Here is a 12938-nt window from a genome sequence, read left to right as displayed (position 1 = left end):
GCTGTGCCCTACAACTAGACTGAGAAACAACTGCTTGAAACGAAGTGGGGGGAGGAAGGGGGGGAAAAAGTGAAAATAAATAAATAAATAAATAAATAAATAAATAAATAAATAAATAAATAAAATCAATAAATTTAGAATGAAGAATACTATGATGTACAGAGAAGAATCAATAAAATGCCAGAAATGTCAAATTTACTAAATATAAATGCAACTTTTTGGTCAGACCGGTGGCTCAGGCGGTTGGAGTTCCATGCTCCTAACTCCGAAGGCTGCCGGTTCGATTCCCACATGGGCCAGTGAGCTCTCAACTACAAGGTCACCAGTTCGACTCCTCGACTCCCACAAGGGATGGCTGCGCCCCCTGCAACTAAGACTGAAAGGACAACAACCTGACTTGGAAAAAATCCTGGGAGTACACACTGTTCCCCAATGAAGTCCTGTTCCCCTTCCCCAATAAAATCCTTTAAAAAAAATTAAAAAAAAAAAGCAACTTTTATGAAGATGGTAAGCAATGTTACAAAAGGAAAAAAAAGGCTTTCAATATATACTCTTCAGAAAACCAGTGGTGACACTGTGGAAGTGAGAATCCCCAGGCCTCCTGGCGAGTGCTGCCTGCCGGTCTCCACCATAGCTGAGCCCTCTCCTTGATTCCACACGGGCCTGACGACTTGCTTCTGTCCAACAGCGCAGTGGATGTGAGGGTGCAGCTTTCACGGCTAGGTCACGGGAAGCCTTGCGGCATCTTTCAGGCCTCTGGAACATGCTTTCTGGGCAAGCTGGCTAATCAGTAGCAACCCCACTAGCCTGAGTCTGTTATGTTGTGAGGAAGCCCAAGCCAGCTGGGGGACAGGCCCCCTGGGAGAGATGCCGGCCATCCTCAGCTGTACCAGCCACCCCAGCTGAGGCATCTGGGGACACATAAGTACAGACGCCATGTTCAACATGACGAGACCACTTGCCATGGACTGCGACCACACCCAGAAAGCCCAGGTGAGAACTGCCTCGCTGAGCCCAGTCTACCCACCGACCACGAGAGCAAACCCAATTGTTCTCGCAGCCACTACGTTCTGGTGTCAGCAATACATAACCAAGTTATCAGAGACAAATACCTGATAAACTCATTAATGTGTGTGAGTGTATGTCAAAAATCATGATTCTGCTTCTGCTACTTTTAATGTTCACATCAATGATTTAAAAAATCTGTTTTAATGTACGTTTTTTGAAGAAATATTATATTTTTGAAAGTAGTTTTGAGTAAACCTTTTAATAGGTTCTCCAATGTAGTAAAACCAGTGTTGGTCAATAAATATTTCAAAATATCACATAATTTTAATTATTTTAAGCACCTCTTTCTGCTCTCAGGAATGTCCTGGCTTGCAGATGAATTACACGGTCACCTTGTCCACAGGCCACTCTAAGGGCACTGGCTTACAATGAATGATGGCAAAGCCCCCGGAGCTTTTCGAGCTGCATGGCCTGGTGTGACCTGAGTTTGGAGGCTCCCTTTGGCTGCTGTGTCGGGAACAGGAAGGAGGTAGTCAGGAGAGGCTGTTTCATACTCCACCAAGAGACACTGTGGTGACAACGGCAAAACTACGGATTTATGTACATGCATTTTGTAATTGGCCACCTCATTCAACTCGTGAGTCCTGTTAGATTTCGTTTGGTTCTTTAAAGACATACATGGAGGGAGCTCTTTCAATATTTCTCTCTCTTTTATTACTTGTCTAATTGTGGTGGCTAAAACTTCCAGAAGAATGTAAAATACGGTTTTATTTCCTTTCCTTTTCTCATTTAAAAAGTTTTTAAATGATAAATATCTGTGTTAATGCCATACTTAAATCAACTGATTCACCGGAGGGTCGAGGCGCCTCCTTTAGAAGTTTAAAAATATTGTTCAAGTCATCACTTTTCAATAAGCTCCAAGGAGCTTGTGACTTTTGAGACTCGAGAGCCTTTGGTGCTGATCCAAGTTCACGGAACAGGACTAACCCAGAAGGGCCAAGGGTATATAGCACACCGCTGGGCTCAAGCACGAGGAAGTGCACTGTCCCAGGGAGTGACAGGGTGTCCCAGGGAGTGGCAGACTGTCCCATAGAGTGACAGACTGCTCCAGAGAGTGATGGACTGTCCCAGGGAGTGATGGGGTGTCCCAGGGAGTGACAGACCAGGTCGTTCTGAGTTTGTAAGAACATGTCTCTTAGTATTTCAGAGAGCAGTCTGGATGCCTACCTCCCGCTCTTCTTCCACGCCCAGGAAATAACCTGTTGGAAATGGACCGATCACAGTACACAGAACCAGACATATTTCTTCTCTACATGCCACGCAGGGGTTTGGCTGCAACTTACAATTCACTTTCACTTTCAAGATAATACACTTTTATACAACGAAAAGCCACACCTTTGAGAAAAATGAAAGTCAGATTTGAATTTCCAGAGAGGATCAAAAAGGATCGAGGAAAAGAAAAAAGGTAACAGAACACTAACACTGGATAAATTAATGGGTTAGATTTTTATCAACAACTTCTAATTGAACATATGCAAGTTCATGCCTTTTTATTATTGTTATTAAATCACATTTTTCAAATAAAAAGTTTACAAAGAAAAATACCTTAAGAAGTCTCTGCTATCAAGTCCAAATAATGAAATTTTTAAAGCATTTTTATTTTTTCTAGAGCAGGGTTGTCAAAACCTTTCTGTAAAGGGTCAGATAGTATTTTGGGACTTGTTGGCAACTACTGTGTTGAAACTACTCACGTCTGAAGTTGCAGTGTGATCCACCCATAGGTAATATGTAAATGAATGAGCTTTGCTGGGTTCTAATAAAACTTTATTTACGGACATGGAAATTTGAATTTCATATCATTTTCAGGTGTCACAAATTATTACCCTTCTTTTGATTTCTTAAAAACGATTACAAATATAATAAAACCCCTTCTTAGCTCCTGGGCTGGACAAAACCAGGTGGCAGGTCACACAGCTGGCTGACTCTTGTTTGGGGCGTCTAACTCTGCAATCAGAGTATAAAACGATAACAGTGATGACAAATTCTCTATAGTCCTTTACATGCAATGATGACACTAATGAAAAATCGTCAGTGAGACAGCGAAAAGGTGCCGTTTCCATGGATCCCCGGTGGCCCACCATGAGCAATGCTCCTTACGTCAGGCCGAAATCGTCTTCCGGCTGTTGGTTCTGCTCTCTTGCTGCCCATCTTAAGTCAGCAAGTCAATTCCAGACCACCATCCCCCACCCAGACTGCCCTTCTTAGCGAGCACGTTTACCCCTCCATTCCAGTTCACTGGATCTTTTAGAACCTTGGTTTTGTCCTTCTGCTTTGTGTCGCCAGGGAGTGTGACAAACACGTCTTCACTGACATGACGCGGAAACGCTGAGCATGCCAAGGCAGAGCCCTTCTCCCAGACGAGAGGCTCCTCACCAGGTTGGAGACGGTGCGTCAGTCGACCCCGTTTGAGCAGAATTTCCTCTCTGAATTATTTTCATGTTTGTGTTTGTGTATCTGGCCATAAGGATAATGTGAGAAATTTCTGTCAAGCGTAGTCTCAGTAGTAGCCAGTTACTAGCTAAAATTTCCACCAAGGGAGGCAATTGCGCTGCAGTGATGAGAAATGTGCTCACTTTACTACAGCTGCTGAACCCCTGGGGGTTCTTGTGAGACCCTCGCTGGGCTCCTCCTATCCGAGATCAGAGTCGGTACCTGTTTTCTCCAATGTTATGAAGGACCAAACTCAAACTAACCCACGTTTCTTGGAACAATTTGGTCCCAGCCACTCCCCCCAACACCGGGCCCCAGGCTCAGCCCTGTATAAACAGTAGCTTTTAGCTCTGACATCATGTGTGTAAGTCATCATGCTGACAGGATGGGGTGGGGCAGTCCGCTAGCTCAGACCCACACAAACAGCTTTCTCTGCACCTTCTACGCAGCCAGCCACGTCTTCTCTTTCCAAAGAGTCCGCTTTATGGAGCAGCACTTGCCCAGACTTGGTCCCTTGACCTTATGTGGCAACTTTCGATTTCTTCCATTTCAATAGCAGCCCATTTCTGCGTCTGGTAAATGGCCCTTCCCGCCATGGAGCACAACAAGCATGTGGGTTCCAACAGCGTTTCTTCCTCACGATTTTCCTGCCAGCCAAGTCGAGTCAGTTTATGACATCAGAACTGTTCCCACAGAACAGACTGAAGTCAGGACCACAGGCTCATGCTGACGGCTACACTCAGCAGCCAAGGCAACCCAGACAAAGCCTTTGAAAAACCCTTGGAAAATAATGGCGTAATGTACTCATACATCTTTATGAAAACAATTTGGGATTTAAAAATCTTTTTATGGTTATGTGTCTTCCTTGATAGACTATTTAATTTTCTTCTGACAGAGCTGAACTGTGTTTTTAAGCTGGTACTGGAACCACACTGATAAGATGGCCTCTCTAAAATCAGAAAGGAGGTCTTGCCAGGGAGTTTATTCCAACCTCTGTAATAGCAAACGGACAATGGAGTGGTCCAGGAAATACTGTGACAATCTCCCTGACCCTGTTACGTAACAGGGTCAAGAAAGCAAGCAGTCAACACCCTCAGAGACAGTGAAGCCCCCCAAACCATCCTCCGCTGGACACTGCCTCACACGGGATCTGGACAAGTTCACTGAAAAGGCAGTAACAACGTCCCACAGCGCTGCCTGAGAGCTTGTCTTCAAAGGCTCTGAAAGTGGCCGCCGCCGCCAACAGAGGGATAAGATTTATGGGTACTACCAAAGAAAGGAATTACAATAATCAATACGAAGTGAGCATGGCTTAGAGCAGCCCTACTGTATGATCTTAGTTTCTAAAAGGCAAGAAATGTAGATGGATTATGCCAATAAAACAGAGATCTTAAAGATGGAGGAAGGATGGCCAGGGCGGTCCCATTACATTCTAGTCACACACAATCCGCGAAGATGTGGATGGACGTCGTCATCTGTCCAGCCACAGATTCCCTCCCCGACAGCAGCTCAGTGTACATGGCTCTGGAGGCCCCAGGACCTCTTCCAGCAGGAAACACAGAGGAATTTATTCCCACACAGCAAAGGCAGAAATCAGAGAGAATTAAACCACAGACTTTGGGTCTTTGGACCCCAAGCCGTGGGCCTCAGGCAAACCTCCCATTTCACACGGGGAGAAAGTAAGTGAAGGCTGAAGGGACCTGACCCAGAGCACAGAACTGGAGGACCCAGGGCTCTACCCTGCTGCCTCCAGCCCATGTGTGTGCATGCGTGTGTGCCACCAACAGGACAGTGCTTCCCAAAGCTCTGGCCACACTGTAACAGCACTGGGGCTCAGCCACAAGAGAAGGTTGACGGCGTTGTCAGAGGGCCATTTGCCAATCCCAGCTGACAGACCCCACCCAAACCCAGCCACCGCAGGCCAAGGAATTCCCTGACCAAGCCAAGTATTTTCCACTAAAACAAAACTAAGTCCTTAACCTCACCTTGGTCTAGCGCCACTTTGTATTCACTGAGCAGGCTTGTCTTTCTCTAATAAATTAACATCTGTCATTTTTTCAAGCATTTAACCACTGGGTGTGATAGTGAGGACAGATATCCTCATTTTACAAACGAGAGAACTACACGTAGGTCAAATGGTTTGGTCTGTGTCATCGTCACTGTGTCCGAGTCGGGATTTCTAACCTAGGATCTCCCCCACTCAACCTTTTTGCTCATTCTTGGTATGTACATTCTACTGAAAAGCCCCTGCCAACAAACTCTTGTTGATGAAAATGGAGAGAAATATCCATCCAAGTTTCAGATGGCAGTATCACAAACGCTACTCATCCGCCGATCCCCTACAAGCTGGGATCCTTTGTGGGAGTCCAGGTGACAGGCCAGGACTCAGCCCGATGGCCATTGGAAGCGTCCTTCTCCCTATGGTCTCCCTAAAACAGGAAATCACCCCTTTTCTCTTAGGGTGAGGATGTCCCCAACCTTTCTGCTCATCTTGAGAAGCAAAACACTCGGAAATGGAATAAAAGATCCAGCTCAAACCCTCTCTTCAAAATGCTGCATAGCCAACATCTGGTTATCACTCAGTATTTGTGGTTAGAAAATGTCGTATTTATTTGGAAGCCGTTTATGGAAGTAGCAGAGTACTGGGAATTTTACAATAGCCCGCATGCCCGTGTGAAAATGGTCACAGCTGTGCTCCCTCATTCCACAGAACATGGCCTGGAGACACATTTCCATAGAATCCCAATAAGCAATCACTGTGCACACCCAGATGGCTTATTTGATCACAGGACACAGAGGCTCAGGCTACTGTGACGTTCTTTTCCCCCTTCACTGCTCCGATGCAGCAAAACTCCAGCCAGACAGCCAAGATACCAGAGCTCCAGCTTGCTCCTGCCAGGCGCCCCCCCCCATCTGCCAACGCTGACCTTTCAGACCAGACCTGCCCCCAGTGCACTGGACCCGGGCCCAGCCCCAGCCGCAGCCCCAAGCCGGAAGACCCAAGTCCAGAACCTACTGGTTTGGGCACCTCGGATATTTTCAACTCGCCCAATTATCTCATACTCCCTGAGCTGTTTTAGCCAGTGATTCAATCCTCTGCCTCCATCTGACCAAAAGAGAACTGTGCACTACTGAAGCCATCATCCGTTGGAGGGGCGAGTGGGTGGAAAGGAGAGGCTGGCATCTATGAATATCCTCTCATGTAGGATTCAAATGGATGGGCGTGTCCTGAATATACCGTCCTTTGAATGCCGTAGGGGTCTTCCACTTTCTAGAATGTATGTGATCAGAAGTTCATATTCTCAAGCTTCCCAGTTGGAAGCCAGCATGTGTTCTGTAGATTTTCAGGCTGCCTGCCCGGCTGCCCTGACAGAGCCCAGCTGCTGAGTCTCCTTATTAAACACAGCTGAACAGGAGCACTGGACCAGGTTCATCAGCCATTTGGTACCACTGGCATCTCAAACGGACTGAGCTAGCCTGCTTGCCACAGGGCTGGGGCCCGCACTCAGAACAAACTGCTTCCCCAGGAAATCAAAGGAAAAAGATACCATACGCAGGGCTGGAAAGGAGCTCTCCACCTCAGGAGCATGACTGGATTACAGGATTCAAACTCCATCAGGGTCGTGACTGGGATCCAGAGGGTCACCTCATCACTGCCCAAACAGCCTGGCGACGGGTGTCCATGGCACCACTGTCCTGGGGGGATGAAGCACTGGCCCCGCGTCATGAAGTCTGGACACGTCCTAAACTTTCTGTATTACTCCAAATTCTGACTGCTGCGAGGCATCCTGTTGCCTCAGCACGTGCTGGGGGCTGTTCCTCCCTGACACTGTCCTCTAACTGCTTTCCAATGTCAAGGGCTCGGGCAGCATGAGCAGAGGAAAAGGTCAGAGAGAGAGCCCACGTTTGTGCCTGGGAAGTCTCCTCGGCTTCCAGGAAACAAGTCGGATTCTTTGGACTTCCCTCCATGTGGCTCAATTTTGCAGGCTACGACTTTTTCTAACCACAAGCACCTAATCATTCCGGACCTGCCCTCCGGTCACACAGCCCCGCGGGTCCCCATCGGGGCCGACCCCTGGCTCACCTTGGGATTGGTGCGCTGCTGCAGCCTCCTCTCTTCCCTCTCTCTCTGCAGCCGCTCAAACTCTTCTCTAATTTCAGCGGGCGTTCTCCTCCTTTCCACAACCTGTGGGCAGAATCAAGAGGAGAGAACAGTTAAGGATCCAGGAAGTGAGGAAAACACCCACAAGCGCTGGTCGTTAACTTGTGCGCACATGTTGCCCAGGGCTGGTAATTCCTTTCCCCCGGGACTTTGAGAGATGTCAACGGGACCGGGAAGAATTTCCACTCCAGACACCTTCAGGCCCTGGCGAGGTGAGGTTCACCGTCACAGCCACCCAATTCTGGGCCCTAGTCAGTCCCAAGGTCATGGTCTCCAGAGAGACGTAGCAATATTTCCTCCATTTAGTAATTTATCTCTGAGGCTGCAAGAATCTTACAAAGAGAACGACACCTTAAGAATTCCTAACAAGTCCCAGGTAACAAGTGTTCAGCATCAAAACGAAGGCAAAGCTGTACCCAATGGCACTGCCACCTCTCCCGGTGTGCTGCGCCAGCACCTCAGATGCCCTCTGAACACCCTTAAGTCTGGCTGCTTTTCAAACCGTGGCACTCTTCCCCTACAATACGATATGAACATCAGAATGTATGGTTATCAGTTACACTTTAGTATAAACAATACTCAGGGACCAAACAGCAGACCACGGTAACACGCAGGGAGTGACAATGATGTCACATCCATGAGAAAATAAGACATCTCATCTTGGCCTTTCTTAGTTTATCATGAAAGGGAGACAATCTATTTGAGATTTCAGAGGCAGGGAAAGGCCACTGTGGACCTCAGGTGTCACATCCGGGAAAGAGGAAATGCACCATGTGATTTCTAAGGGCCCCCAATTCTAGGGCCTGGGAGAAACACAGAGGGTGGGAGCAGAACAGACACGACTGAAGCCATTAGATGGATGAGAGGGGAGAAAAGACCAAACAGCATCTCCTTGTATCCGTGGGAGAGATACAGGGAAGTCTTGAGGCTGCTCAGAGAACATCTAAAAAAGGTAGAAGATGTGAGAAAAAGCTATCTTGGAAATCGCAAGTTTAAAAAAATGATTTTTAAAAATACATGCTTACAGCAAAAAAAAAAAAAAAAAAGAAAAGAAAAAATCAAAGCAGTACAGAAGGCTACGAAGGAAAAAGTACAATTTCCCCTACACCACCCTCCCTCTTCTCACAGGCCAGAACTTTCTATGTATCTTCCTAAAACTCTTCTATGCATATGTATGTATGTATATATTTTAACATAAATGAGGTCACATGATAGGATCTGTGCAACTTGATCTTATTATCCAGCAATATAGAAAAATAAATACAAAAATTGGCTGGCCTATCCAAAACTACTTTTGAGAAATTTGTTCACTAAAGCTTTCAGGAAGTACACAGAAAATAATGAAAACAACATTTTCTCCTCTAATAACCCAGTGTAAATCACTAAGTCCTGAAAAGGGGGAAGGTGGTTCTTTTCAAGGAAGTGTTAAAATAAAAACACTGTTAAAACCACCCAAGAACTAAAAGTCCTTAAATGGCATGACAATGCCTGCTCTGTGACCTCACAAACACTCAGTTACACTGAACTGAGATGGCGAGTTCACTCTGCCAGTTCGTATAAACAGTGAGGGCATGTGCACCCATTTACGGCACTTTCCCTGCCCCAAGGTCACCCGTCTGGGACAAAAAGCGATGTACAGCTTTTCAAAGCTTGCATTATCTTCTCAATCTGCTCTCAGCCTCTCCATTCATCAAAAGAAAAAATAAAAGCGCCTTAGGGCAGTGTAGGTAGTCAACTATTCCATTTCACCTTGAAGATGAAGAAAAAAGGATTAAAATAGTTTAAAAGTTGTTTGTGACTCTTAAACCCCAATTCGGTGGATCTGTGACTCTGGAACCACAACTTACTTGGACCCCTGCCAACGGTGACATAAGCGACTCATTACTAAGGAAGGAGGGTCTGGATGGGAAGCGCTTCTTCCATAAGGCCCAGAGTCACGGGCTGTTCTATCTGGATGAAAAACTTCATACTGAATATTCTATTCAGCGGGACACTAACGTTAAGAACATATATTAAACAAGTTTATTAGCCCTAACTTTAACCAGTGACATACTCCATGAACATGCCCCCAATTTTTTTTTTTTTTAATAAATAGATTTGTAAGACCCCAGGAATTAAAAGACTGGAAGGCACCAGGCCCCACAGAGACCAGAGCAGAACAAAATTTGTTTTCAGGACTTTTAGCTGTCTGACCTTGGCTGATTAAATTAATAGCTGCAAATTACTTTCTCTCTGCCACGCTCTGTGATAGCTAAAGAGGCAAATATTGCAAAGGGTGTTAAGTCATTGCATTTCTAGTTGTATTTTAAGGTTTGTAAATAGTTGGTGCATAATCAGAGCTAACTGTAAAGTCAAGTGCTGGCCTCTCTAGAGCATGAAGAACTTGGCAGGACAGGGGACCTCACTCCGACTCCCGCAGGCCCCTGACACCTCTTATTATTTATGTCCTTCTTCACCCAGAGTACATTATGACAGAGAACGGAAGAACACTAAGCCAGCGGCAAGTGACTTTATTTCTCAACCTCAGTAACCTTTAGATATAAGCATCTAGGAACACCGCATCCTAAACTGCATTACAGGTGGTAAAATCCCAGGCATTTTTAACGTTTTCATCAACAGTGTATCATATGCAGCCCATTCAGTTAGCTCCTCTAACTGTAATCTAGCACCTGTACTGTTCTCCTTGCCCATCCACCAACTATCCCTGTGCTAGCCAGGAAGACCGACTGACCCTGTGGAAGAGGGGAACAGAGATCTCTGAAAGCGAGGTGGCCTGCTGGAAAGAGGATGGAAACCCGGCTCCCTGACATCCCCTCTGACCCCAGGTAAGTCACTTCACCTTTCCAAGCGTCAGTTCCCTCCTAAATGGGCGATTACACTACATGATGCCTGCGGTGTCGTCTGGTTTGAAAATTCTGATTCTGGCTAGTCAACTTTGATTTTGGAATAATTTTAAAAAATTATTTAGAACAACTGCAAAGATAACACAGGAAGTTCTTGTATACCTTTCACCCAGCTTCCCGTTATCATCTCACAGGACCACATGACAGCTGTCAAATCTAAGAAACTGACATAAGTAGATTACTACTAACTAAACCCGTACTTTCTGGATTTCACTAGTTTTTCCACTAACATCCCTTTGATATTCCAGGATGCAAGACTGCATTTAGTCATCACGTCTCCTCTAATCTGTGAGTGTCCAAGTCCCAGTTTTCTGACCTTGGGCACATTACAGCCCTTAATCAAGGTTGACTTTCTTAGACACTGTAAGACTGATGTCAGGGTCCCAGGGAAAGGTGAAATATGGAGAATGTAAAGGACTGCAGACAAAAACGCAACTGTGGGTGACCTGGCCCCAGGGGAGCTTCTCTAACTCATCTACCACTGGAGAGTGCTATCTGAGTTACGTGGTTTTCATCCCACTTGCCAGCTGTCACCACATTCAACAGTCAAAGCATTCACAGCTCACAGCTGGCCTTTCGTCATCCTGAAGAAGAGACCGAGTTCATTTTCAACGTGGTTATCTGCACAAACACCGCTAACCCACTTCAAGAACCAAAATGGCCAGTTTTACATGTTGGGAATGGTTGTGTTACAGTCCTTTGGAATCCTGCCAGAGAATGGTAATCTCCTGAAGTTTAAAAAAAAATCTGAAAATTTACCTAATCACTGAAAACAGGGCCAATACTTTATGCAATCTGAAGAAGCTCCATTTCATCTCCAATGCCCACCAACAGAAAGGGGGTGATCCCAGTGCTGGGGCGGGGAGCGGGCCATGTCTCTGGAGTGCTCTGGCATCTCCGGATTAAAGGCGGATCAGACACTAAGGGTTTTAATAGTGACTGACCGGACGGTTAGACTAACAGACACGTGGTCAGTGGGGCAGAGGCTCTGACCGAAGTGGGAGAAGCCTCCTAGGAAACAAACCGCCAGCTGGAGCTGTCCTTGGAGGAAGGAGGAAGCAGCGCCGTACGGTGCGTTCGGGCTCAGTGAGGCTTCTCCTTCAGTGTGGAGCATGGGCTCAGCTTTCCTATCGTATGCCAGGCACCGGTACCCACGTGGGTAAGTATCTGGGGAGGTGTCTTCATGTAGTCTCCTTGAAGGCATTTTTATCTTCAGTGAAGGCTTAGTATCAATGAAAAAAAAAAAAAGCCAATTCTGATCGATGAGAACTTGATTTTCTTAAAGCACTTTACTAAAAAATATGAATATAAACACTCCTCTAGTCACCATCTGTGACTGCATACATACTTTTAGAATCGCTGCTGTGTGTGTGGTTTTGCTTTGTTTCTAATGGAGACATAATTCGGTTGGGCGATGGGAAGCCATGCAGTATTTTGCCAGGAAGATGTTACCCACAAGAATTGGGATGACGCTGCTGGGAATCAAACACCCAGACCGGGAAGTGGGGACATGTAAGAGAGGCCTACGGCTTTTCAGGGGCCCTGACTGCCGCTGTGAAAAACTGTAACCAACGACACGCACGTCTTCAATAAAAGGGATACTTTGAAGTGGTGTATAAAGTGTGAACAGAAACGTAGTATATATGACAGGATTTTGTTTTCTTTTCAGGATGAAAAATGCTAAGCTCAATTAGACTTCACATTTAGCTACCACAAACTAATTTGACGAGAAGCACTGCTATTTCCATCAAGCCAAAGGCCAGAAACCGAATGCGCACTGGAGCCAGGCAGGGCGCATGGACGAGTGAAGGGCCAGATGAAACACAGCAGGGAGTGGTGGCGGCTGGGACAAGCTGCACGGCATGGCCCAGCCTCAGACTTAGGTGACTGTCGCCTCATGGGGGAATTCAGATACAGTGTTGCCAGATCTTCTGATTTTTTAAGAGAAGATAGGAGGCTGGGTTTTTATGCAAAATCTCCCAAGTTTTAAACGTCAGCAACTACAATCGTCTGGCCAACCAAAACATGGCTATAGGCTGAATACGGCCCACGAGCCACCGATATTAAGCAGTAGCGGGAAGGACAACAGAACCCTGTTTCACTTATCTCTCCTCCTTATCCAAAGGTGTTTAGGAGGTTTTCATACTAGAATCAGAAGAGATGGGCATACAGGTTTGAGATTAAATACCAGAAGAACTTCCAGGGAAATCTTACACGATGATGAAAAAAACAACTAGATGACAGTCAATTTAATGTTAACAGCCAACCAAAATTTCTGAGGCATCAGAACCAAGTTTCTTTAATGAAACTAAATGACCACACCTACATGTGCTTACAGCAATCTGGCGTTTTACAACCTATATCCATCTTCATTT

The 12938-nt window shown here is 46.0% G+C and overlaps 1 protein-coding gene across 2 annotated transcripts in view; it reads right to left on the bottom strand.

Moving 5' to 3' along the window:
* Positions 1 to 12938, bottom strand: part of DNAJC11 (DnaJ heat shock protein family (Hsp40) member C11) — a 61901-nt gene that overhangs the window by 22685 nt on the left and 26278 nt on the right. For both annotated transcript variants that reach the window (XM_074334151.1, XM_074334152.1), the window contains one exon: positions 7583 to 7684. In XM_074334151.1, the coding sequence (XP_074190252.1) occupies positions 7583 to 7684 (102 nt within the window). The remainder of the gene's footprint in view (positions 1 to 7582; positions 7685 to 12938) is intronic.

This window comes from Rhinolophus sinicus, linkage group LG06 (genome assembly GCF_036562045.2).
Source record: "Rhinolophus sinicus isolate RSC01 linkage group LG06, ASM3656204v1, whole genome shotgun sequence".
In the NCBI taxonomy this organism is placed as follows: Eukaryota; Metazoa; Chordata; class Mammalia; order Chiroptera; family Rhinolophidae; genus Rhinolophus; species Rhinolophus sinicus.
This window is presented reverse-complemented; position numbering and strand designations above follow the sequence as displayed.